Source organism: Camellia sinensis, chromosome 1 (genome assembly GCF_055761805.1).
Source record: "Camellia sinensis isolate YWXY chromosome 1, ASM5576180v1, whole genome shotgun sequence".
Taxonomy (NCBI): Eukaryota; Viridiplantae; Streptophyta; class Magnoliopsida; order Ericales; family Theaceae; genus Camellia; species Camellia sinensis.
Window position 1 is genome coordinate 68499619 of NC_138961.1, and position 27618 is coordinate 68527236.

The 27618-nt window shown below is 34.4% G+C and overlaps 2 protein-coding genes across 4 annotated transcripts; one reads left to right on the forward strand and one right to left on the reverse strand.

The window, feature by feature from the left end:
- The first annotated feature begins 2667 nt into the window (after positions 1–2667).
- LOC114279330 (phosphatase IMPL1, chloroplastic) lies at positions 2668–13083 on the forward strand. Of its 3 annotated transcripts, XM_028221563.2 has the most exons (10): positions 2668–3241; positions 4034–4101; positions 5174–5307; positions 6168–6256; positions 6572–6629; positions 6730–6782; positions 7263–7361; positions 7490–7603; positions 12245–12346; positions 12758–13083. In XM_028221563.2, exons 1-10 carry the CDS (start codon positions 2918–2920, stop codon positions 12854–12856), a joined length of 1140 nt encoding a protein of 379 aa, XP_028077364.2. In that variant the 5' UTR covers positions 2668–2917; the 3' UTR covers positions 12857–13083. The 3 variants fall into 3 exon arrangements, with proteins under 3 accessions (XP_028077364.2, XP_082735179.1, XP_082735184.1); XM_082879053.1 differs by lacking the exons at positions 12245–12346; positions 12758–13083 and adding an exon at positions 9072–11434 and having other exon boundaries at positions 2758–3241; XM_082879058.1 differs by lacking the exons at positions 12245–12346; positions 12758–13083 and adding an exon at positions 9072–11434 and having other exon boundaries at positions 2862–3241; positions 5179–5307.
- A 947-nt stretch (positions 13084–14030) lies between these two features.
- Positions 14031–17295, reverse strand: LOC114279337 (uncharacterized protein C12B10.15c). Its single transcript, XM_082879067.1, has 4 exons — positions 16946–17295; positions 16758–16850; positions 15402–15583; positions 14031–14537 (listed from the first exon to the last, which is right to left on the reverse strand). Exons 1-4 carry the CDS (start codon positions 17115–17117, stop codon positions 14478–14480), a joined length of 507 nt encoding a protein of 168 aa, XP_082735193.1. The 5' UTR covers positions 17118–17295; the 3' UTR covers positions 14031–14477.
- Positions 17296–27618: the final 10323 nt, after the last annotated feature.

Genomic DNA, 27618 nt, shown 5'->3' on the forward strand with positions numbered 1-27618 from the left:
TATTAGTTTTTTGGATGGAAGTTAGTCTAAGATAAAGTGGAAATGATTGCAAATATGAAGGGCCCAAGTGAGATGGATTACAAACATAAAGGGCCAAAATGAGAAAAATTAAACTTAAAAGGGCTAAAACAAGAAATGAGTGAAATTTTAGAAGGCAATATGTATTTTACCCTAAATATATAGAAAAATGGGTAAAATGATACATATTCATAATTTTATGAGCAAAAATTACACTGACTATATATTAAAATTTGAAATAAATACAATAAATTTATAAATTTGGCATATCTACACCACCCACTGCCACTGCTATTGTCCACTATTAACCTTCGGCACCACCAATCATCACTCAAGACATCTGACGGCTTTTTCTATCACCTTACAAAACCCTGGCCATCAATTCTAATAGCCACTTTCATCGTGGGCCACACCAACTTTAGCAATTTACAAAACAAAAAATTCATTTTCTTTTGTATTTTTTATTTTTAGTGATTATTTTTTTTAGATCAGCTCAATTTAGTGATTATTTTCTTTAGATCAGCTCAATTCAACAAATACAAAAGCTATTGAATTTTTATATTTTTTGTAATTAAAGATTTTTAAAAAAAATTAAAATAATTATTTGTAAAAAATCACAAATTGAAAATAAGAAGAAAAAAAGAGAGTACCAATTGAAAATTCAAATAATTATTTTAAAAAACTTTTCAAACAAAACATAACCATTTTGGATAAATTACAAATATATCTCTTAAATTTAGTTAAAATATGAATTACTTCTCGTGATTTGAAAAATTATAAACATTCCTAATTAAAAAAAATTATTTAACAGAATTAACTGGAAAAAATAAATTTCTAACTATACTCTTTTATATTACTTGAATTATTACTTGAAATATATTTCTAACATCATTAAAAATTATTAATTAATTTGATGATTTATTATTAAAATGGATAATTTCAATATATTTTTAACATTATTAAAAACTATTAATTGATTTGATAATTTATTATTAAAATGGGTAATTTGTTATGAAATTATAAATTTTAATGGACGGAATATGATGATTTATTATTAAAATTGGTCATTTGTTATGAAATTATAAATTTAAAGAAATTGGTTATAGTTTTTAAAATCACAAAGACAATCTATATTTTAAACAAATTTCATAAAATATATTTATAATTTACAAGAATAATTTTTATTGTCTAATATTTGTCTTCTTTTTTTTTTAGAATAATAGCGTTAATATATTGATATAGTTAAATTAAACTAAAAATTTGCCGCTGCTTTCACCTCCCAACTTGCCACTCACCATATCATAAAATATAACCACTCCCTCGGTCCAAAAATAATAGTTTCTTTTAGAGAATTTAACTTTTTCTAATTGTATAATTATTATATTTTTTAAAAAATTAATTTTTCAAAATTACCCTTTGATAGTACATTTTTTAGGAAATATTAATTATCATAATTATACTTTTTATGTTGTTAATGAATTTAAAATAAGGGTAAAATAAGAAATTCATATTATTTTTGTCCTTAATTTTTGAAAAAAAACTAATATTTTGAAATAATAAAAAATAAAATAAAAGACTAATATTTTAAGACGGAGAGAATAATAGAGGGAAATTCTATTTCCACACACCTAATTAGTTCAGTGCACACACTTAATGAAATATTAATTTAATGACAATTATATCCTAAATAAATATGATCATAATAGACATTCAACAACACTCGTAATACTATGTAGAAAAATTCTTTGTACATATCTTTTAAGAACAAAAAAATCTCAATATACATTTTTTGAGTTAAAAAAATAAACCATAGTTTTTCCATTGTTGGTTTTACGCTCTAAGTTTATACTGTATTGATTATATCGTTTTGTCATTAGAATCCACCATAATTCTTGATTTTTGTGATGGAAGAGTTGCAAATCAATAGAAATTCAAATTCAAATAACAATATGCCTAGTTATAACAAAAGCAGTTATGAAAATGTAAATTTTTTGTGCATAAATTTTTTTCACGATTTTAATTCAGTAAATCAGTGCCGAAACATGTTACTTTTTTCGGATATCAACTGCCAAAATTATTAATTCTATTCAAAAATCAAGTTCCGAATTTGGATTCAGAACTTAACTTCCGAATTTAAGAATTTATTTTGGAAACCAAATTCTGAATTTTTTTACATGTTTCAGAAGTTAAAAATCGAATAAACCTTTTTCATTCAGATAACCAGTATCGAATAAGCAAAATCGAATTGCTTCAACCAAAAAAAAAAATGAGAGTTCATAAAAAAAAAAAATTAAGAGATAGATGAAATTGTACGTCTTCAAGTTTGATACAAAACGATGTTGTTTCAAGATCTATATTGATACAAGTCAATACCAATTAATGATTTTTTTGATGTTGACTAGATTTGTTGATTGAAGGAATCAATTTGATGATGTAACTAAAAATCAAATGAGGTAATTTCTTGTATAATCTGAAGATTTATTGAGCGATTTGCTGAGAAATTTCTTGTGAAAGATGATGTGTTTTCAAGGTGAGTGAAATAAAAAATAAGTTTATATCATTGATTCTTTGTGGAACAAATAATTTAAGTAGTGTGTGTATAAAGATATTAATTTAAGATATGATTAGAACATGTAATATGTGAATTGAGAGCAAAAACATAAAATCAATTTCATAAAAATATGCATTGAGAAATTATTTACACAAAAACAAAAGAGTGAAATTTCCCAATAGACCATTGTCCACACCAACTTAAATACTAGTTGAATTGGTAGCCTACCGATATTTTGATGATTCGAATCTTGTCTTCAAACAACAAAATATATTCCTCCCTTAAAAAAAATAACTCCCAAACAAACAGACCCCATAGATTGATCAATAATCTCTCTCTACAATCGAAATGGGAAGGTGTTTAGTCTCGTCCACACTCACTCCCCTGCGATTTTCTCAAATACCCAGATCAATTTCACTATTTAATCGCCCAAAACTCACTCTCCCATCTAGTTCTTTTGCAATTCCTCATCTGCGAAGAGGTTTCCGAGATGGGTTTTGCAAGACTCTGTCGTTCAATTCTATCCCCACAAGAACATTGTGCACCGAAGCTGTGTTATCTGAAATTCCCAATCAGAAAAAGTACTCAAAAGTTGCTGCTGAATCAACTGGCCCCATATCATCCAATCAGCTCCTCGGTGTGGTTGAAACTGCTGCTAAAACTGGTGCTGAGGTATGCCCAACTTACTTTGTTTACATTTTATGTTGTGTTTTGTGTTTAGTTGAATGGGTTTTTTTTTTGTTGGGGGGCGGGGGGGTGCTTAAATGCTTAGGAGATGAGTAGTAATTTATTCAAGTTTAGCTTGAAAATTAAATATAAGTATTAAACTTGTTTATAAAAGGAGCTGATTTCAAATGAACTCAAGTAGCTTAGTTTGTTTTGCTTAGTTCTATGCATGGTCAATGTGTTTGTGTGTGTTACCTACTATATGCTTGTATTCCTGTGTTCAAATAGGAAGAACCCATTTTTGTTTTGTGTTCATATCTAATCAGCAGAACCTAATTTTTGTATCTATTCATAACTACCTCCAACGTGCAGATTGACACACTCTCTCTGATTCAAAATTGGTGGAGGAATATGCTGTTTATTACCTATTTTTTAACTTGCATTTATTGAACTTAACTATTGATTCTGGCAAACTGTTTTGCCCGGATGAGGAAACAAACTTTGAAAGGGAGGAAATAATCTCACACCAAGAATTGGCATTGTGATTTGTGAGTCAAGAACGCAGAATTGGGGTGAATATTGGGTTAGATTTACAAAGAGATACTTTAAGATTAAAATTACTGAATATAAGCAATAGCTAGTTTAAATCAGTACAGTGAGCTTGAGTACACGGGAAATACGAAAAGGAAACATATAAATGTGTTTTTAATCTCCCGTTTCCCATCAAAGTGACCTTTATTCTTTCAATTTTGAGTTGTATTTCTTTGATTTCTTTGCATTTACTGCTTTTCTTTTCAGGTTGTGATGGACGCTGTGAATAAGCCTCAAAATATTGTCTATAAAGGACTCACTGATTTGGTGACAGAGTAAGACCTGTTTTTCTAAGTTTTCATGTTCATGGTGTAAATGCTAGGGATAGCATAGGTTGACAATTTCATGACTTGTATGTATAACCTCCTTAGGTCCTACCTAAGCCACTGCCAAGATGAAACACATTGGCAACTCTAGAAGCTTTGTAGAGGTTGAAGATTTATGGGAGAAGTACAAGGAGAAGTTTCACCAACATGAGATGACTTTTGACAAGGCGGGGACCAAAAAGACTGGAAAAACGATTTTTTAGCTTGGTCAACAATCCTAGGTAGTTTGGTCCACTAGGTGACCAGACTGCAGTCTTATGATTCCCTTCTCTATGGTGAGGAAGGGAATCACTTTTTGCAATCAAAAAAAGGAAGGGAATTCCTTTCCTTGGAAGTGTATGGAAGGCAGGGAGGCCAACTAAGGTGGCTTTTTTTTAAAAAAAATTTATTAATCTGGACAGCTGCTTTAAATTCTATTCTTACCATTGAAAATCTGGTTAAAAGAGGTTTTGGGTTTCCTAACTGGTGTTGCACGTGCTAAAGGCAGAGAAGTAAATTATTTGTTACTACATTGTGAGGTAGCTGGAGTTAAGGTGTTTGATTTTGACCATTTTTGGAGTTCATGAGGTATTTGAGTTATGTTGGCCTTTTAGTTGTATGTATGGGCATTGCGAGGGTGGATGTTGATCAAAAAGGAAGAAAAATTATGCGTGGTGATACCTTTGTGTTTTATATGGGATTTCTAGAGGCAAAGGAAACTGGTCGTTGAATAAATGAAGCTTTGACAAATAACTAATTGATTCCTTTTCTTTTGGCGTATTTCTCTACAGATAAACATGGTGGTGCACAAATTGAAAATGTCTATTGTATACTTTTCATTTTTTGGTGCAAAGGCAATTTTTGTGAATCCTCTTTTGATCTTGAAGATTTTATGGCATACACAAGAGAATTTATTTTTATTAATTTTTAAATCATCTATCAATTTTTTTTTTCATTCGTTTATTTCTTACTCCCATTATTTTTTTGGTGTTCTTATGTGTTTTCATCTTATTTGATGCTATTAACTTGGATTTACTTGCAGCACAGATAAAATGAGTGAGGTTGCTATTCTAGAAGTTGTAACGAAGAACTTCAAAGATCACCTTATTCTTGGGGAAGAGGGAGGGCTTATTGGCGATTCATCTTCTGATTATCTTTGGTGCATAGATCCCTTAGGTTAGACTCTCTTAACCCTTTGGTAATTAAGATTATGTGTACATATTCACCAAGTTCCTCGGATGGAACTCAACTCTTGATTCTGGACTTATACTTGTCTAAACTAGTTGTGATTTGTTTAGCAATGTTACTATCGTAAAACTTTTACAACTTGACATGATTTTAATATTGTTTGCTAGAACTTATTGATTCATTTTCAATTATATATCAGAATTCATGTGGTCAAATTAGATGACTTGCATAACCTATTTTTCTGTTCCTTTTGAAACTTACTAGGCTTCTCAAAATTCTAAGCCACTAGACTAACTTATTGGCAGTAACTTTTTGTTTCTTGTTCTCCTTTTTGGAGTGTAGGAATGCACTTCTGTTGCAGTTTTTAGATTGAATTCTGTAATCTTTGTATATGAATAAAAATTCTGGAGAGGAAATTTTAATGACTAAAAAAAATGGGAAATGAGCTGCTTCTGAAGAGCAATATATAAGGTTTCTGATTGATTTATATGTAAGAAAATCTTTTTTTTCTTCTTCCACACGCTTTCCTCCTCCCAATCCCAATCCAATCATTTCTTCCACACCCTATTTTAAAAGTTCCTAATAATTTGTCTTTTACATATTCTGTTTGATCTTATATCTATCACCTAGCATTTCTAATTTCCTATGACATTATGGACCACATTTCTAGTTTCTATTTCCCATTTCTTTTTTGATAATGAGAACTTTTCTCAATTCAAAGTGGATGGTGACACTTCACTGTTGATAATTCCTTCGTATTGAAACATGTTATCTTCTGCCTGCATTTACTTCTTATATTTGCAGCTAGTTTTCTGACGTAAAGCCATTTGCCTTTGATATCTATATAGATGGGACAACAAATTTTGCACATTGCTACCCTAGCTTTGCAGTCTCTGTGGGAGTTCTGTATAAAGGAAAGCCGGCTGCTGGTGCTGTGGTATATAATCACTTACCTTTATAGTCTCCAAAAAGAATTTGCATAATTCTGTAACGGTCCATCGGATTGAAATTTGATATGTAAATTAATACAGTCATTGAAGTTGTTATACTAAATGATGGTTTCCCTGGTTGATGTGTTAATCAGAATATAAAACATAGTTGCATAAACCTTTTCATTTTCTATTTTTTTGGCATTGAACTCACCTCAACTAATACTTGAAGTAGTTCTTGTCCAATTATTTCTTCAAAGATCAAGAGTGAATGAGTTTCTCTGTTTCTGACTTGAAGGGATGACAATTGGTTTGTGTTTAAGGTAGAATTTGTTGGAGGCCCCATGTGTTGGAATACACGCACATTTTCTGCAGCTGCTGGTAAGAAGGATTTATCTTAAGCAATTATATAACAAGCTCTTTTACATACCAAAATTGAAATATAAAGTTCTGACTTAATATTTGTTACTCTTTATTCTAGGTGGGGGTGCTTTTTGTAATGGGCAAAAGATTCAAGTGAGTCATACCGATAAGGTGAGTGATCATGTTATATGTAGACTATAATTTTTTATTCAATAGGTGACCTTCAATAAAACTTTTTTTGTTGGTGGCGGATGTGGAAGAGAGACTGGTTAAGGATGTGGCCAACAACACTCTGTTTTATGGCGTCTAGACACAAGGAATTTTTCCGTGAACTTTACATACTTTCAGACCTTGTGATCAGACTCCATTATGGATTTCTGAGCACATTCTTCGTAATCAGTTCCTTTCCCAAGCTCAGTTTATGCAAGGAAAAGGAACTGAGAAGAAGGTATTGACAACAACAGATTTTATTACAGGACAGTTCAAATGCTTGTGTATATTTCACTTCTTATCTATCTATAAAATTAATCATGTTCGTTCTACTTCTGGAAACGGATCACATTGAAAAAAGTTGTGTAAAAGTGTGGTGGTTTAGAGCTGAAAGCTGGATTTTTTTTTTTTCAGCTCACCTATTTTCACTTGTTTTCTTAGGTGGAGCAGTCACTTCTAGTTACTGGATTTGGGTATGAACATGACGATGCATGGAGTACCAACATAGATTTATTCAAAGAATTTACTGATGTCAGCCGGGTAATAACCATTTTCTTTCACTTGCTTTACTGATAACTTGCTTTACTTCTTACATCATAGATAGGGGTGGAAGATTTTGTGTTTCAAGGTTTTGTAATCTCTCTCTCCATTTTGACATTTATGTGTAGGGCGTGAGAAGGCTTGGTGCTGCTGCAGTGGATATGTGCCATGTAGCTTTGGGAATTGTAGAAGCATATTGGGAATATCGTCTAAAACCATGGGATATGGCTGCTGGTGTTTTGGTAACATCAATCATTTTAAGAAATATTTCTTATTTTATCTTCTAGATATCAATGAAAGAACTATATATAAAACAATACCCAATTAATACACATTAATTCTCGGGATACTCTTTGAGTGAACTGCCCGTAATTCTCGGCATACTCTTCTAAGGAGTACAACGTTGTATACCAAATAAATCAACAAAAAAGACAAAAAGAAAAGGAGGGACGAAATAAGGTACCAGAAAGCAATTTCACCACAATAGCTATCCCACTGCAAAAGCATATTCCTCTATGCCATAAAATATTTTCTGGTACCAAATATATAGCAAAACTGGCCCGCGTGTAAGGACGAAGATTCCCCATTCAAAATAATTCAAACACATTTATTTTCCCGCCTTTGCTTTATGTCTATCATTCTGCAAAAATATTTTCTTTACAGCCACGCAAACCACCAGAAGAGCGACACGTGTATAGCACTATCTGGCAAATGAATCAAAAGTACTCACACCACTCACACATGGGCCCGGGTGTGACTTCCTTTTTACTACATCCATATACGTGTCCATAAGTACAGCAATGGACGGCTCAGATCAGCAGGAGGGGGGGGCGCTGGTAATATTAATACAGCGCCCCCCCAGTCACACCACTCACACCATTCACACCAGGTTTTTTAACTAATAGGGAGGCCTTGTACGACTGGTGTGAGTTCACTGTTTACCACTACAAAATGCCTCACCAAACCTCTTTCCGTTTTTATGCCAAGAATGTTTTCCTCACTTATCCACAATGCCCATGCCCAAAAGAACAACTCCTAGAACTCCTACAATCTCTCCTTCAACTAGCTTGTCAGCCATACTACATACTTGTCGCAAGGGAGCTCCATGAAAATGGAAACCCTCACCTTCATGTCATGGTTCAATGCACGAAGAAGATCCAAACTTCAAACCCGAGATTTTTCGATCTCACTGGAACCAACGGGAGGATCTACCATCCAAATATAGAAAAACTCCACTCCCCAATAGCAAGTAGACAGTATATACAGAAAGAGGGCGAGTTCGTCAAATGGGGAAAATTTTCAGCTAAAGGGAAAAGTCTTTCGAAAAACAGAGATGGACTCTGGAGGGGAATACTTGGCGAAACAGAAACGGAGGAACAATTCTTTACTCTCTGTAAAGAAAGATCTCCCACCGATTACGTCACGAAATACCCCCAATTAAAAACATTTTCGAGGGATCATTACAAAAGAGAGAGGCCCCTCATATACTAGCCCCTTTAATTCATTTCCTTTCTTAAATGAAGAAGTAAAAAAATGGGCAGAAAATAATATTTTGTTTGTAAGTCAAAATTTCGTTCAGTACGAGTTATGTCAAAATTCTTGTCTCTCCGTTTGGAGGGAAGACGACTTCCTTAGATTAGGGATACACAAAAATAATATCAATGATTTATATACTGACGAAGAACTCTCCTCCTCCTCCTCTGATAACAGGAACCAGAGCAGAGGCCCATCCGCCCAATCTCCCTCTATCTCGAAGGACCCTCAAGAACAGGCAAAACCGCCTGGGCCAGAAGCCTCGGACGACGCAATTACTTCTTCAGCAGAATAAGCTTCAAGGACTACGACCAAGACGCCGTCTACAACGTCATAGACGACATCAAATACTCGACAGTTCCTACCGAATTAATGAAGAATTTAGTAGGCTGCCAGAGAAATTTCCATATATTTGTTAAGTTCCAACCAGATCTCACTATTAGGGGAGGAATTCCTTGTATTTTATTAACAAATGGGGACAGTAATTGGTTAGATGCAATGGCCCTAAAAATGAGAGAATGGTTTGATGTTAATGTAACCACTGTCATGATTAATGAAAAAAATTTATTAATTTTATTTATGAAACCACTCAAAATTTTATTTACTTATTACATTTCCATTATCATCAACAATTACATCTTGAGTCACATCACTATTTTTTACACTGATGATTACATTTCGTAAAACATTAGAAAATTCTGCTGCATCCATAACAACTGATCCTCTACGATCAACTTTCTCTTTGCTAACACCAACCTCTGAAATCGACGGACCAGGATCAACATCACTAGTATCATCACCACCTCTGCGTACATCAATCTCTGACAAACTCAGACGACCTCTACGTTCATGAATAAATGAACCACTTTCCCCAAAACCTCCTAACAACAAATCTCTTCGCCTCTCCGGTAAACCAACAGACTTAGTCCGTGTCAGAATCGGAATGGCCTTCGTTGGAGAGCAATGCCAAACATCAACATTATCATTAGTATATTTTTTAGATAACACAACAATAAAGGGGGCCCTCATTTGCGAATCTTCTGGCATGTCACTCGTAGAATACTTTAGATACCCCTTCATTTTACAATACGTAATCCCCCTTTTAATATTCGAATTTTCAAGTCGATACTTCACCATCCATGGCACCTGTTTGTCGTTAATTGAACAATAACCATTCCCATAATAGACTAACTCGCATTAACAATCCACTGGGAAAATAAACCACGCCTGCAAACTGTCACTACCGTCTAACCTCCGATCATAAATATTTACTCTGACCAACCCACTAGCATTGGGTGCGCAAAGGGGGGAATATTTTATCAATATTTTATCAACCTTAATACTTTTTTGTTTGTATCTTAACCTCAATTGAGAAAATAAATTAGGCAACGCAAGTTCAATACAACTGAAATCACTTGTTGAAACACCTTCAACAACCCCAGTTTTTATATCGTCTACCTCCATTAACCTGAGCATTAGAAATAAAATACATAAAATTACAATTCTAAACAGTTTTAAAGTACATTTGACTCCTTAAAGTAATTTTGCATTCCTTTCCACTAACAGTAGCAGCCACTAAATATATGGCACCCTTTTGAATACTTCCAACATTTCCCAACAGCGTATCTTTGTAGTCCGTCCAAACATCAACTGGGAAGAACTGGTCTACAACTTCTATCCCGTGACGAACGTACTCTTTATCCTTGCCACCAACGAGCTTGAATCTCATTTTCTTTAGCATCCGAAACCGGTCGGACTAGTCAGGATCGACAATCCAGGTCTCAGGATTACCCTCCCCAACTCCAATAAATATCTTGTCAGGTGTGGGAACGGAATCTGATGAACTATTATCACTTATGATGAAAAACAATACGTGGTGGACCACAGCTTCATCTTTAGCATCTTGTCCCAATTAAATATTCCCAATTAATTTTATACCCTTAACCACGATCTTGTCTGATTGACGGTCACATCTCTTATTACCCAACTTAATACCATTAAGCAATCTGGCCACACCTTTATTATCAAATTTAACGTCCCTTAATTGTTCATCGTACAACTGCAACTTCCTTACTCCCCTCTTAGTCTTCTTAATATAACGCGAAATATTCTGAACGTACCGTCGGCGAATGTATGCCGCCTTAAAAGGCGCACGACCACGGTAACTCCGCTTATATCCACTGACCGCCGGTGTCCTTGACCTCTGGTACGCAAAGGGGGTCCGATACTGGCTGCTTCCTATTCCTTCCATTTTTTATAAAACACTCCAAATCTTTTATCCTACAAATTCTGTTGATTCTCTTACCTCTGCTAACCCTTCTGTTCAGACACCTTAGCTTTGATATATTTGCCCTCTGCTCCTCGTACACCGGAACAAACTTCGCCGGAGCTAACCGCCAACTCTCTTCCCACAGCCCTATTTGCCACGTCAAAAAGCGATCTACACACATTTGAGTGAACTGCCCGTAATTCTCGGGATACTCTTCTAAGGAGTACAACATTGTATACCAAATAAATCAACAAAAAAGACAAAAAGAAAAGGAGGGACGAAATAAGGTACCAGAAAGCAACTTCACCACAATAACTATCCCACTGCAAAAGCATATTCCTCTATGCCATAAAATATTTTCTGGTACCAAATATATAGCAAAACTAGCCCGCGTGTAAGGACGAAGATTCCTCATTCAAAATAATTCAAACACATTTATTTTTCCGCCTTTGCTTTATATCTATCATTCTGCAAAAATATTTTCTTTACAGCCACGCAAACCACCAGAAGAGCGACACGTGTATAGCACTATCTGGCAAAGGAATCAAAAGTACTCACACCACTCACACCTGGGCCCGGGTGTGACTTCCTTTTTACTACATCCATACACGTGTGTTTGGGAGGAGAAAGTGTGAGTACACACCTAACATTTGGCATAATGCACAAAGTGGCGGCCCAAGACTTGAATCCGTAACCTTACCTTAAGGTTATTACCCCAAGACTTCAAATCCGCCCGTGCCATTTTTCATTTTCTATGTTTTACTACCTTTGTAATTTTACTCGGATTCCTTATGGGTGCACCGAGTCGCAATTTTACGCTTGAATTAGGAATACTATGGTAACTGTTTTAGATGACAATGTTTTTCAAGAATAGATTGAAAATCTACTAACCTAAGTTGGCTGACCAATTGCCATTTGTATTTTCTTAAAACCTGTATCTGGATGAGGCAAGTGCTTAAGAAACCTTACATTTCAAAGAATTGGTGTGTGTTTTGGCACTTGGCTCTCATGAAAATGATTAGAATTCAAGTTTTTTACTTCCAATCATTTATTGCATCTATTTTATTTACATTTCAAGCAGATAGTTGAAGAAGCTGGTGGGGTAGTTTCTTGCATGGATGGTGGAAAATATAGTGTATTTGATAGATCAGTCTTGGTATCCAATGGTGTGCTGCATGACAAGGTTAGTCTTTTCCCTTTCTTTCTTAGAGAACTTGATGTTGCATGACAAGGTTAGGTCCAAGGCTTGTAATATTGGGAGCTTTACATTATTACACATCCTAGTATCCACTTATTTTGGAGCCTTATGTGTATTTGATGATAACTGCTCTTGAAATCTATATTTGAGATATCGTAGGACCAGCGATCCTGTCCAGTAAACCATGTCTAATGGATGATTGTAACTCCTTAACCACTTGACTACTTATAAATTGTCAAACGCTTATATTACGCTGCGAGGATTTGAACATAATTGATCGGATTGAATGTGTTACCTGAATGCGGTTAGAAATGCTAAGAAAATAGAGTATGAGAATATACTACTTTCCTATCATCCTCTTTCCAAACCACTTTGTATTGTTTGTGTATTTTGCAGCTTCTGGAGAGAATTGGCCCTCCAACAGCTAAACTGAAGAACAAAGGCATTGATTTTTCATTGTGGTTTAAGCCAGAAAACTATCACACAGATTGTTGACAGTGCCTTCTTTTTATATCTCTGCATTTATTTTGTTGTACCCAACTCTTCTTGTTTTTTGAGCAAAAGAAGAAAAAACTGAGGAAAATGTGGCTTCTTTGATTTCTTGTGTTGATAAACGATCATTATTTTGTCAAGCTATCCATTACATATAGCCAGATATTATTTTGTGGACAAATTCTATGATGTGCAACCAAACATGTGACTGTTGTTTTTCCATGTCAAAATTTGAGTTAAGACTCAATGTGGTTTCTTTAGGACCACATTATGGTAGTTGGTTACTGTTGCAAATGTTTATTTGTCTTTATATTGGTTCTCTCTATTTGTGATACAAATCTTCTACACAAATTTGGATGATTTTGATTTTATGAGAGGATCCCCATCAAACTAGCTAAATCTTTAGCAAAAATTTTGCAAAAAAATTGTTTTTCTTTTTTAAAATATTTAACTTTTTGCTAATTTTTTTGTCAAAATATGCTGCTCTGATAATAAGCAAGGCATGTTTCTCAAATGGTAAAGGGACACAAGGACAACGAAGTGTTCACTCTCTATCTTGCATTATGGATGAAATACAATGCCATGATTTGAGGATTTTCAATTGAATAATAATATACAAACAAAAATTCATAAGAAATTTTTCTATATAATTATGTGATTCATTGTAGATTTTTTCCTCAAAAACAAAATATATCCATTAAGAGACTTTTTATTTATAAAGCTGACATTAATACACCATTCTTGTGATTTATTTATTTATTTATTTATTTATTTTTGGGTATAATTTTGTTGTTTGAATAGACTTTCCCTTTTCAATTGTTTATCTAGAGTGTATTTACCCCCCCTCCCCCCCCCCCCCAAAAAAAAAAAAAAAAAAAAAAAAAAATTGTTTATCTAGAGTGGTTTCAACCACAACTTTCTCCCACTCAAAGTTGTGCTTTCAGATATTAATAGAAGAATGATTTATTTGCTTCCCATTATCAATTTGGGTTTCTAGTGGTTGACAAAAATGAGGCAGGGCTGGCTACATTTCTAAATAAGATCTTAATACAGGCCTATATTTAGCAAAGGTACTACAGCAGTAAACCTATGTTAACTATTTTTTTTTTTTTTTAAAAAAAGCAAGAATGGTCATGCCTCACATATCAACACAACGAAAAGTACGGGTTTTTAGTGGTTGACAAAAATGAGGCAGGGATGGTTACATTTCCAAATAAAATCTTAATACAAGCTTACATTTTTTTTTTTTTTTTTGATAAATAAAGGGAGAGGCAGGGGAATTAATACAAGCTTACATTTAACAAAGGTACCCACTAAATCTTTGTTAGGAGTTCACATCAGGGTTTTTAAAAAAAAAAAAAAAAACCCAGCAAGAATGGGTCTCGCCTGACAGATCAAGACACTGGAAAATATGATGCAGAGTTTGGACCATCTAACCTCACAGCCAGTGCATGGAGTTCGAAAACATCAGCAAATTTCTTCTCAATGCATGTGGTTGTGTCGGCACGTGCAGAGGGGCACAGACGGATTTTCTGGACTTCAATTTATTATGTGCCAAAGCAAGAGAGATGAATTGCAATTCTGGCAGACAACAAGAAGCTCCCCTCAATTTCAAGTCAGCCTATTAATTTTCTTGTGTAGTAGAAGCGGATTCCAAATCTTCAGCTGTCACTGGCTGATGCAGCTGCATTCATAAAAAGAGTAGTCAAAGTAAGCAGCAGATAAGAACCTAAGAATGTCTTGTATGGCATAGATGTTAGGTGAAATCTCTAGATATGATCCACAAATTAATCATCATCGAAGAAACAAGGCATTATCTCATAGGGATATGAAGTAGGGTTTTGCATAGATCCATCCTTTGTACCACAATCAACTTTAGACATGCCCATATATATGTCGGATGGGTTTGTTGGGCAACCCAGAAATTGCCAAACACAAATTTAATCCAAATTCCAAAATCATGTTTGGTAAACAGATACAGAAAAAGGAATGAAGAAAAAATGCATTTTAAGAAGACATTTGAGAAGATCAACTTAAATCTGCCAAAACATAAGCATTTGCAAAAAGTAACTGAAACAACTTTGTTTTGGTCCCTGCCTGGACAAATTACCAAGATATGATACATGTGACCTGGTAGGCAATCTTCATAAGCAAACCTCCATAAGTGATTAGAAAAGCATAATTAACACCCAAAAAAGGACTAATATTGACCTGCATATAAACCTTCACTTTTTTTGAAAATCACAAGTATTTTAGGCTCGGCAGAAAATTATTATTTAGATTAATACATATTATTGCATGTTGTTATAGTTGTTTCCAGTGTAATTTGAAGCAGCAAATTGGATATTAGCATCCAAGGCTCTCCGGATAGCAATAATTGTGGCAATAACAATAACAACCCCCCCCCTCCCCCCCCCCCCCCCCCCCTCTTCCCAAACAAATATTTACTTCATCCATCCTTGAACAAGTATATCAAGACATCGTCATCTAAGAATGCATAAGTTCTATTGTTTCCCTTTTTGAGCATCAACATCAAGCAAAGACTTACAGCATTTGCGACAGTCAACCAATGTAAGGATCGCAAGAAAGCATCATCTTGTGAGGGAAGATTGTCGTGATTCCAAAATGTTATGCTTTGAAAATTTGCATTCATCTCCCAACAATTTGAGTTTTCTTCACACTTATCAGAGGTCTTTCTTTTGTCAGCACTCTTCTTTCCTAACACAAAGCCTGCATAGCAATGATTATTAGTAAAAAAGAAAGGGAAAGTTTAAAGACAAACCAAAAAATTAAGATATTAAGGGCTTTCTAGTTCGTATTTGAGCCACAACCCTTGCACACAAATTTCACATTCTCACAGAACTTATGTAGCATGGACTCCTCAAAATTTGTGAAATACTCGTGTCAAACACTTGACACTTAATAAGGGTATGGGATATGAGACCAATATGCCTAACCCAATAAGTATCTATAACTATAAGTAATCTAGTTTACTATATAATTATGCATAAGAATCCCATTGTCTACTATACATAAAATGCTTTATTTAAAAAGTTATAAAATTTAGCCATCTGGTCATGTCCTTGACATGAGAATTAAATGAATCCAACAGTTAAACACATACTTGCACAAAATACAGACCCGAGCCCATGTAACCTACAGATGTGCAAAAAATATTGGGGGTGAATGTTTGTGCATGTTTACATGTCACGTGTAAAGCAATGAAAACAACAAAACCAAACCCCATCAAAATCCAACTAAGCAATTGAAATATGTATTTCATAATCTACATAAACGGTGAGGTGCTGCACATTTGTACATGGAAATGTCAAAAGAAAATTTTTTTTAAAAAAAGGTTTATGAGGACTAGGCAATCTAGTACTCTAATTAAAAGCAAAGAGCCCTGTATTGACTACTTAAATGCACTTTCTTTGAACCCCCTATTCTCCCACGCTACATCATCTTTAAAACCCCATGTTTTGCACACAAATTGCATGAATCCTCCACCCCTACTAAGCTTTTTTTTATTATTATTATTATTATAAATAAGAGGTAACTTTATTAGAAAAAGAGCATCAAGATGATAAATCCGGCACAAAAATTTAGAAAATCTAGAGCTTCATCTAGACAAATAAAGAATCAACAAAATGTAGAAAAGAAAATAAATCCGGCTCCACTCTCCCCGACACCCAACTCAATAAAACCAACAAAATCTTATTCTTCAAACACTGCACAGAAACTTGTAACCTACAGAATGACCACTACTTACTGAATTATGATTCTATTTGCAACGTATTTTTCATTGAATTAAACGGGAGAATAAACATTCTGATCAAATGTAGAACACAACTGAGTTTTTTTGACAATGAGAGGAAAACAAAGAAAAGGAACAACAATGACTCACCAGAATAGCCTTGGGGAAGAGGAAGAGTGGTGCCTTGCAACTTCCTTCCCCTGAAGTAAGCTTCCTCCATTTTCAGACCCTCCACCTCCATACCTACAACAATACAACCCATATATAAACATGAATACACACACACATATATATATATATATATATAGAGAGAGAGAGAGAGAGCGAGAGAGAGGTACCAGTGGGTTTGGGTTTGAAGTAGTGAGCAACAGAGCAAGGTCCATCGTACTTGACGCAGCAGGGGAGCTGATGGACCTGACCCGTCAGATCCACCACCGCCGTCGGATTCCGTCCACGGCTGAGGTCGATGCTTCCGACGGTGGCGATCGCCGAACCTCCATCTCCATCCATGTAACTATTCGCACTTTACAAAACTCTTTTCACTTCACAAAAAAAGCCCTAATTTTTGGGCACAGAAGTCTAACAGCCTCGCATACATTTCCTACCCTGGTGTTTGAATCACAGACCAATAAAGCCCGCCAATCTCAAATTTCATTTCATAAAATTACCACCAAAAAATAATAATAATAAGGTCTCATTTGGGGCGAACGGTGATTTTAGATCAAAAAATTATTAAAAAAATTAAAAAGTCAAAAATTTATATCAAAAGTTAAAGATTTTTTTATTTCTATTTTTTACACATCTTTTAGTAAAAAATTTAAAAGTCATCCCAAACATACTAGTTTTTTTATCACATTTTAGTTAAAAAAACAAAACGTTTATTATCCAAAAGATAACCTAAGAATGGGGTGAATTAAGTTTTTATAATTAAAAATTAATAATACCCTAATAAAAATTATGACTAGCATAAGAGATAAATATAGTTAATGAAATAAAAATAATTAAAACAAGTGTTTTAACAACTATGTCAGTTAATGATTTAGCACAGTGAAAATGTGAAATATAGTTACATCAGTTTAAATAAAATAAAAAGATAAGGGAAAGAGAGGCAAACAAATTTATAGTGGTTCGGCTGCAACTCGGCCTACGTCCATTCCTCAAGCTTTACTTGAGATTTTCTACTATGCTCTAGTTTCACGAGGGTGCTAACAACCTCTTTTATAAATGGAGCAATCCTCCACGAATTTTACATAGACTTCATAAGCCCAAACCCTTACAAATCTTAAGTGATTCACAATCACTCTCAAGATTTCAAAAACACAGTGTTTGTAACACTTTTACAAGATGAAATGGTATTTTTGCTTTCAAAGAAAGCTTACAATAAATATCTCTCAAAGATAGATATATAAAATGAAGCTCTGATTTTTCTGTAAACCTCACACAGGAAAGATAGGCTTAAAGCTATAAGGCTCAGTGTATAATTTCTGAGAATAGATGTGAGTGATTATAGATCAAAGAATATTTTCTGATTTTTGAAATTTGTTTACATTAGAAGCTTTAGTATATATAATGAAAATTATAGCCGTTTATAGCCGTTGTATGTATTTGAATTTATAACCGTTGTAGTCATTTGAATTTATAGCCGCTGCACTTCCATCATTACCATTTGAATATTTTCCACTCCATCAGTATAAATTTGAATATCTTCCACTTAAATCTTTTGGCCTTTTGAACCTTTATAGCCGTTTATAGTCGTTATACTTCCATCATTACTAATTTGAATATCTTCCACTTGAACTTTTTGAACCTTTTGGCCTGCTACTGTACTAGGTTGTTTGAACCTTTATTTTTGGCTGTTTGAACTCCTGATTTAATCAAATATTAAATACATTCTAACAACATTTAGGATAAAGGTTTAGGTGAGAAATAATGGGATAAAATAAATTTTGATTCTATTTTTCTTTCAAATAAATCATCAAAATAAATTTTAATTAAAATATAATTAAATAAATCATTAAAACAAATTTTGGATTCTATTTTTTTCTTTCAAATAAATCATTAAAATAAATTTTGATTATATTTTTCTCTTCCAAATAAATTAAAAACATAATTAAATAAATAAGTCTAACAATCTTTTCCTTTTTGATGATGGCACACAATGGTGTTTTGATTTGATTTGAGAGTAAGAAAGGCTCCCCCTCAAGTCATGCTCCCTGAATTCATTTCTAAATACATAGGTTAGCACACGTGTAATAAATAAGTTTTAATTGGAGACATGATATAAGACTAAGATATCAAATTATAAATACATAATCATCAGATTAGTTTTCAAATAATACCATAATTTGAAAATAATACCATAATACATAACATCATATAATTTCTCCCCCTGTGACATTATCAAAAGGAAATCATGAGTCAGAATATGGAGGAGGATGAAGAAAATGATAGTGATAAATGGCATCAAATATATATATATATATATATATATATCAATCAACGATCAATCAACAAATATATATATTACATATACAGCTCTCTCGCGTCGCTCTCATTTTTCGCAAAACGCGGTTGTCACGCGGCCTGACTTTTGCTTCATTGGCTGACAAAAGCAGCTATCCTCGATTGCCGCTCGCCTCGGCTATCGCGCCCTCCTTGCCTTCTTCTCTTTAGCCTTCTTCTAAATCACACACTCTTCTATTTTCTTCTTCACTATTCTTTTCTATCTCTTCTTCACCACTCTCGTCTGTTTCTTCTTCCTCATTGAGAGACAAAAAAAAATTGAACGGAAAAGGTCAAACCTCAGTCTGTTCTCTTCTATTTCTCTGCAACTCATTTCGTTTACAGCTCTCACCTCTAAACCATGGCTTCCTCATCCTGTCCCCTCACTCTATTTTCGAACCTGAACGATCTCATAAGCTCTGTGGGACCGAGTGCCCCTACTCCTATTCTTCCTGTCATTCCTCTGCCTAACCTTCCTATGACGTCGATTGAGCAAATCATGGCAGCTCAATCTGACATAGAAGCCAATCATTTCACACTGACGTCCTGTATGGAAACGGTGATTGCAGTCACAAAATTAGCTCACCGATTGCAGAACAGGACGAGTGAGCTCCATCAAGTCAACGTTCAACACTCTCTGTTCCAGAGCATGTATAAGGATGTGCGAGCAAAAATAGGTGCACTGAAGGCCGAAAATAAAAAGCTTAAACGGAAGACCACTTCCATGGCCCGATTTGGAGCAACGTCGTTCTTGGCCTTTGATAGTCAGCTAGGAGTCGTCGCTCTCGACGAAAACACGGAGGCAGGGGGGTCAAGGATCACCCAAGGTGATAAAAAGAAGAAGAAAACGATGGAAGAGACGAGTAAGTGAGGTCGGCATATAGCCGGGAAAAAAATGAAGGGTTGTTTTGTTTTTTTGTTTTTTTTTTTGAAATATGTTTAGTTTAATCGGCATATGGACGTAAAAAAAATGAAGGGTGTTTTGTTTTTTTTTTTTAATGTAAATATTTGTATGTTGATTTGTTTTTATTTTTATGTTTAAGTACTGAAATATGAAATGAAAAAGCAGAAAAAAAATAAAATAAAATTAAGCCCAAACAAAAAATAATAATGAAAAAAACTATGTGAGGTGCAAGCTTATACGTGTGATATCAAAAATAGAATAGAATCTGAGGGAATTTTTTTTTAAAAAAAATAATCTAGTTTAAATTCTTCCCCTTATTTCATTTGGCAAAATCGATAGGAGATATGATAAATGAATGCTCATAACTAAAATGTTCTCCTCAATAATATCAAATAGGATGTCAAATATTACCAATAAAGATGCCAAAATGATACCAACATGCAATCTATCAAGGATACCAATATGCAATTTAGAAGATTTAACAATCATAACTCAAGCATTATGTAGAATACCAAATATTGCTCATAATAGGTTAAACTCAATATAATCTCATGGCGCTAATGTAATTCCAAAAAATGAAGCATGTTCAAGGTATAGCAATCCATATGCTAAAAAAAATCATGAATTTTAATATATAGCACACATATAAGCAAGGCATGATTCTTGGGCAAGAGCATCATCAAAGAGTATACATTGCAAATCATATGAAACATAATCAATCTTTTTCATATCAAAGTAATAACAGTATTAGCTCAAAGGATATAAGATATAATTTTTACCTCAAAAGCTTAAGAGAGTATATGAGGCATACGTTAGGTTCAAGAGATGGAAGCTTTTTAATCTTCAATTTTCTTTCATGAGGAGTTCGTCTCAAAAGGGTTTAACAAGTATGTTAGCAAAATGATTTCTCCCCCTAAGTTGGTGCTACCCTTTTCTAATGTGATTTGTGTAAATATAGCATTCATAGAACAATCACTATTACTCAATAAAAATACAACACAAATCACTTCTTATCACAAACTCAAAAACTAAAAAATAATTCAATGATCAAACAAGAGTTTGGAATGCTATTTTTCAGAATTTTCAAGTTATAGCACATAGCATAATATGCATAAGAAAATAGTGTTATGCTCTTTGTTTTATTAAAAAATGATGCAACAATCTCACTTAATCACATAACATTATCAAGAGGCATTTTCATCAATTCAATGCATATACTCAAGTGTGATAAATCATTTTACTCAATGTAGAACACAACATGAATGCTATAAACAATTAATTCAACAATTTATCAATCAAAAACATTTCATGAGATGTATGCCAATATAATCTATATGCAAAAGATATTCAATAGGATAGATACAATATCTCTACAAACGTATGATACTTCTTTTCATTTAGACATTGTTGATGGATCATAATCAATGAATTTCATAACTCATTCAAATATTCCAATGTAAAGCATATAAGTATGAAATTTTCATATTGAGCATATTCTTGAGATCACAAATGTAGAATTCAAAATATAGATAGTATACATCTCAAAAACAAGCTATGACAACAAAATTGATTCTACAAAGACACGACTAAAAAAGGAATTAATATATTAGTATAAAGTCATATATAAGATATGAAAAGTATGCTCACAAAAAAATTTATCACTTCTTATCTCTTTTTCATAGCAATGAATGACATGATATAAAATGTTAATGAATACATGAATCATTCATATTCTAATAGCCATTCATCAAAATAATATAATTCTCATTTTTGAGTTCAATGAATGTTTGAAAAAAACTAGTAGAACATGACTTAGCAAACTTAGTACAAATAGGTTACATGGAAGCAATGATCAGACACAACCTATTGTACACAAATCATACCTTAAAAAATATAGAACTTTAAGCTTAAAGGTGTGTTAGGAGTCTTTTTGAGAATAGGTCTAATTAATGCACGATTTAAAATATAGCATGCGGTGTGAACGGCTTGGGCCAAAAAATATTTAGGAAAATTATTTTCGCAAAGTATTGTTCTACTCATCTCTTCTAAAGTTCTATTCTTCATTTCTGCTACACTATTTTGTTGAGGGGTTCTAGGTGCTGAAAAATTATGTCCAATACCATGCTCATCACAAAACAATTCAAATTTCTCATTTTCAAGTTCTCTACCATGGTCGGTTCGAATATTAGAAATAAAAAAGTATTTTTCATTTTGAATTCTACGACAGAGTTTTGTGAAAGAAGAAAAGGTTTCATCTTTGTGTGCTAAAAACATAACCCATATAAATCTTGAATAATCATCAACAATACCAAGTGCCGTTTTGGGAACCAAAATAAAAAGCCACGTTTTTTATCTTTGGTTCAAAAACGCAACAAAATTGGTTTGGGAAGTGCTAAAAACGCAAGTATGAAATTACAAATTGGGGCCTATGACAAAAAAATTAAAAAAACAAATTTCTTATGTTGGGTAAGGGTATTTTGGTTATTTTAATTTGATTTGATACCATAAACAAATATTAAACTAAAAAGCCAAAATTCAGCTTTTTAGCAACTTCCCAAATCACTTTCCAAAAAGCTAAAAAGCTTGGTAAAAAGCCAAAAGTCAGCTTTTTACCAACTTCCCAAAACACCCCAAGACAATAATGTTTACCACCTAGACTAGATGTCCTTGAGGGACCAAATAAATCCATATGCAATACTTGTAAAGGTCTAATTGTGGAAATATGAGATTTTAATTTAAATAATGTTTTAGTTTATTTTCCTTGTTGACAAGCACTACAAAGATGATCTTTTTCAAATTTAATTTTTGAAAGTCCAATGACCAAATCCTTTCTTAAAAGTTTAGCAATTAAATCCATATGAGCATCACCAAGTCTTCTATGCCATAACCAACTATTTTCATTATTAACATATAAACATTTAACATCACTAGCATAAAGATCATTAAGATGAAAAACATAAACATTATCATGGTGATTACTAACGAATAAGGTTTTATAATCATTTGTGCTTTCAATTGTGCAATGTGATTTATCAAAAATAACTCGATTACCTTTATCACATAATTGAATAATACTAAGTAGGTTATGCTTAAGTCCATTAACAAGTAAAACATTTTCAATAGAAGGGTTAAGAGAAATACCGATGCTACCAATACCGATAATTTTTCCTTTCTTGTTGTCTCCAAAAGTAACAAATCCTCTATCTTTCGATGATAGTTTAGTAAAGAATGATTTATCTCCGGTCATGTGTCTGGAACATCCACTATCAAGGTACCACTTCCCTTCTTTAGCTTTGGATTTAAAACAAACCTATAAGATGATAATCAAGTATTGGTTTTTGGTACCCATAGTTTCTTGGGTCCTTCTTGATTAGTTTTGTTAGATCCCTTAACAATCCAAATCTTTTTAATTTCCATGTTTATATTATTTTTGAATGGACAAGAAGATATATAATGGCCTTTCTTTCTACAATAATGACAAGTAATATGAGGGTGAGTCATGAGAGGTGCATTTTCAAAAATTGTATTGAGATTCTTTTGTTTTTTAATAGGGTCATATCCAATGCCCGGCTTATTGAAAACACATCTTTGATTTCCAAGAAGCATGTTAAGATTATCTCTACCTTTTACAAAATTTTCAAGTGTTTTTGTTAAATCATCAACATTGTTTTGTAAAGCAGTTTTCTCATTAGAGATGGTGTCAAAATCATTTTTCAAAACAATTTTTTCTTTATTTAATTCTTCTACATTAATAGATAAAGATGTAACAGATTTCTTCAACACATTATTTTTGGCACAAACTTTTCTAAATTCATTTGATAGTTCATGAAATGCACTTTCAAGTTCTTCATAAAGAGTAGTTACCTCATCTTGAGTAGAGTCTTCATCTTCAAGAGCCATGAGACATAAGTTGGCTACTTCATTTCCAATTTCATCACTTGAGCTTTCATCTTCACTTTCTCCCCAAGCTGCTACCATGGCCTTTTTGTTTCTTTTGTAGTCTTTTCCATGATTCTTCAATTTTGGACAATCCATCTTCATATGTCTAGGATTTTTGCACTCATAACAAATTATAGGCTCTTTCTTGTTATCTTTGTTGTACTCTTTCTTGAAAGGTCTTCTTCCTTCATAATTGTTTTTCTTGAAGTGCTTTTTGAGATTTCTACTAAACATGGCATAGCTTTCATCCTCACTGGAGTTTTCATATTCTTCTTCATTTGATGAGGTTTTGAATGCAATTCCACTTTTCTTTTTGTTTTCAACATCCTCATGTCCTTTCATGGTTATCTCATAAGTCATAAGGGAACCTATAAGCTCATCCAATCAAAGTGTAGAGGGATTTTTGGCTTCTATAATGGCTGTGACCTTTGCTTCCCAATTCTTTGGTAAACACCTAAAATTTTTTCTTACCAACTCACTGTTAGTATAAGTTTTGCCAAGAGATTTCAAAGAGTTTACAATTTCAGTAAATCTAGTAAACATCCTTGAAATAGATTCATCAGAGTTCATTTTAAACAATTCATAACTATGAACAAGCATATCAATATGAGATTCCTTTACTTGGTTTGTACCTTCATATGTGTAGACACCCCATTTTTGACCGTCCTCAAGACTTGGACGTCACCGTTTGAACACTCGGTGATCATCCATGTTCGTGTTCGTTTGGAGTTCCCGGAGGTCTCGGCTCGCGCGCCCTGCCTCAGGATCTCCGAACTTGACCGTTTAGTGTCTGGTTTTGCACCGAACACTCTTGTCTTGCCTTTGAGAGGCAGGGTAGGGTTTGTGGACCATCCCCACCCACCACCGGCAGTGGCTAGAGGCCACCGGCTGGTTTTTGCTTCCATCGGCACTTTTGATTGCCGGTCGGCACATTTTATTGCCAGTCGGCATATTTTGTTGCCGGTCGGCACTGTTTTTTGTCGAAGTGACATTTTTGGGCAGCCGACCACTGTTCATCCACTTTATGGAGATATTTTGTGCCAGCTGTGATAGCTGGCACCAACTCTTCCCCCCTCCATACACGTGTATGGAGGGATCTCCCTCTAGCCAAGCTTGTTGTATAAGCTTTGCAAGAGGGAGTCCTTTAAGAGAGGGGCTTTCCTCTTGGATCTAGGTTAGATTTTGGCAACCAAAAACCAGAGCTTTGAGATATAGATACATATCATCTCTATATCTTTCTCTCTCTCTCCTCCTTTGTGTGTGTTTTTTAGCTCAAAAGGTGGTTTTTACCTTACTTTTGCACCATTACACACACTATTACACCTTATTCCGAGATTGAGGGACTTGGAGGTTTGTTTCTTGAGTTTTTGGACTGGTTTTGATCAAAAAAAGAGGGCTAGACCATTTGTTCTTCAAGGGTTCTTCAAGGGTGAGCATCTTGCTTTTTATTCCCCAAACTTGCAATAGTTTTCTACCTATCTTGCTTACTGTTTTAGCTCTTGTGTATAACATAAAAAAGGTTTATATTTTCATGCTTTAGAACTTTCATTAAAGTGGTTTGGTGTTTTGAGTGCAAACTCACTCTATTAGGCCTTGTTTGGCCACTTTTGTTGCCTCTTTGGTTAAGCTTTGGTCATCTTTGTATCTTGATCTCTTCACTACTGAAAATCAGTGTATTTTTAGTGTTAAAAAAGTCGGTTTGAAGTCTTACATAGGGGAGGGACACCCCTCTCCCTTTATGGTCTTGTTTCCTTGAGTTGTGGCCCAAAAGGGTGACATGCATGCTTGCTTGGTTTTTGCTTCATTTCAGAACTTTTTGGGTGTTTTTAGGTCATGTGGGATCTCTGTTTTCGGCTGGATTTGTGCCTCCTTGTATGCTTGTAATACTCGCTTTGTATTGCTCCATTTTGCTTAGAAGTGTATCTCATGATTAGGCCATGATTCTTGTGTGTGTTGGGTCGGTTCCATGAAGATGTTAGCACTATTTTTTCATGCTTAAAACCTGTTGGTTATCCATTTGGTCATGTTTGACATGTTTGACATGGTTGCCATGCATTTTGGCTTGTGAGCCCTCAAGTACATGAATCACTAGCATGCCTTAGTTGATCCACTTTAATGAGTTGAAGTTGTTTGCCATGCTATTTTAGTCCAAGAATCATGTTTGCATGTGTGCATGCTTGACCTCTTTCATGTCTTGGGGGTGTACTCTCTTATGCCTAGGAAAGAGTCTTGGTGGTAGCATTTCATGAGAGGTATTGTAGCTGCCATACTAGGAGGTTTCGAAGTCCCATTTTGCATGTAAAATTTCTGTTCTTATTTGTCTAAATCATGCCATGAGAAGTCATGTTGGTGGGGGTAAGTTGCCTCCTTTTTGTGCCTTAACCTTAGGACCATAAGTTTGCTTGTTAACATGAGATGTTGCCCAACATTTTGAGCACTTTTTGATGCTATTTTGGGGTGGACTAAGGTCTGTCCTTTTACGGTTTAAGGCCCCCATTGCATGCTTGCTTCATGTTTGTTGTATGGTTGTTCCATCAAGCCTCGTAGCATGTGAATCCCATTCCCAAATTGGTCCATATTCGCATCACATTTACATCTTGCATGCTTGGCATTACACATTTGTCATGTTAGTTGCATAGTACTTGTTGTACCTTGCATCTTGGTATCATGTTGCATGTTGAGCCATGTTTGCATAACATGCATTGCATTTACTTGGTTTGGGGTGTCAAACCAAGTGTGGGAATCAAGGAACATTCATACTTCAAGTGATGTAATGTGCCTCGATTCCCGGTCACCGGGGCCTTTGATCCCAACTTGATAAGGTTTCGGTTTTCATTTTGCTTGTCGCATGCATCTTTATATCAAATGGCAAATTTGATTCTTTGAGCCACCATGCACCATTGATGGTTCAAAGATCGAAGGGCATGCTTCCTTGAGTTCAAAACATGATAGGAAGTATAACCATGCTCACATGTACCTGAAAACCCCATGCCATGCACTGTCTGTTCTCTGTTTGCTGTCAATTTGTCTTCTGCAGGAAGTTTTTGCCGACCGGCAGAATTTAGTGCCGACCGGCAATCTCTGGAGTGCCGATGAATCCAATGAATGCCGATGGAAATTCTGGAGTGCCGGTGGGAATTCTGTCTGGCCGGTGGTGCTCTGCAGCATGTGAGGAACCTGCTCCAGGACTTGGGCAATTTTCAGAGAGACAAGGCAGTACAAACAGAGGTGGCAGGGGTACGGTACGGGTTTTTCGGACGAGTCAAATTCCGAGCATGCATCATCTACGCATCCCGAGGCAGAGGCTGTGGCCACCCTCTTTTCCTTTTGCATCTTTCCTTTTAATTAATTAGAAAATTCTGTAATAATTTTATTTGTTTATTATTTTGGGACTGTAATATTCATTTGGGCCCTCCGAGTGAGGGCAAATCTGTAATAAGTGTGCGTGAGTGTGTGTATGTCTTCCAACCTCACGTCTTTCTTCCTTTTTATTTACCTGCTTACGATGGTAGATTAGGGCATGTTTAATTTATCATACCTTATGCTATGCATGCGTGCATTCATTCGTTTGTACTACATGCATTAGGCTCGGTACATCACGCTAACTGCATTCGTACTTCAATTTACAAATCGAATATGTGATAATTGATCGCATTACATATGACA

Coding starts and splice junctions, on each gene's coding strand:
- LOC114279330 (XM_082879053.1), top strand. CDS start 2,918: ATGGGAAGGTGTTTAGTCTCGTCCACACTCACTCCCCTGCGATTTTCT. Junction 6,257..6,571: donor AGCCGGCTGCTGGTGCTGTG/GTATATAATCAC, acceptor TTTGTGTTTAAG/GTAGAATTTGTTGGAGGCCC. Junction 6,783..7,262: donor AAGTGAGTCATACCGATAAG/GTGAGTGATCAT, acceptor TTGTTTTCTTAG/GTGGAGCAGTCACTTCTAGT.
- LOC114279337 (XM_082879067.1), bottom strand. CDS start 17,117: ATGGATGGAGATGGAGGTTCGGCGATCGCCACCGTCGGAAGCATCGAC. Junction 16,851..16,945: donor CTTCAAACCCAAACCCACTG/GTACCTCTCTCT, acceptor GTATTGTTGTAG/GTATGGAGGTGGAGGGTCTG. Junction 14,538..15,401: donor GGTTGACTGTCGCAAATGCT/GTAAGTCTTTGC, acceptor TTATGAATGCAG/CTGCATCAGCCAGTGACAGC.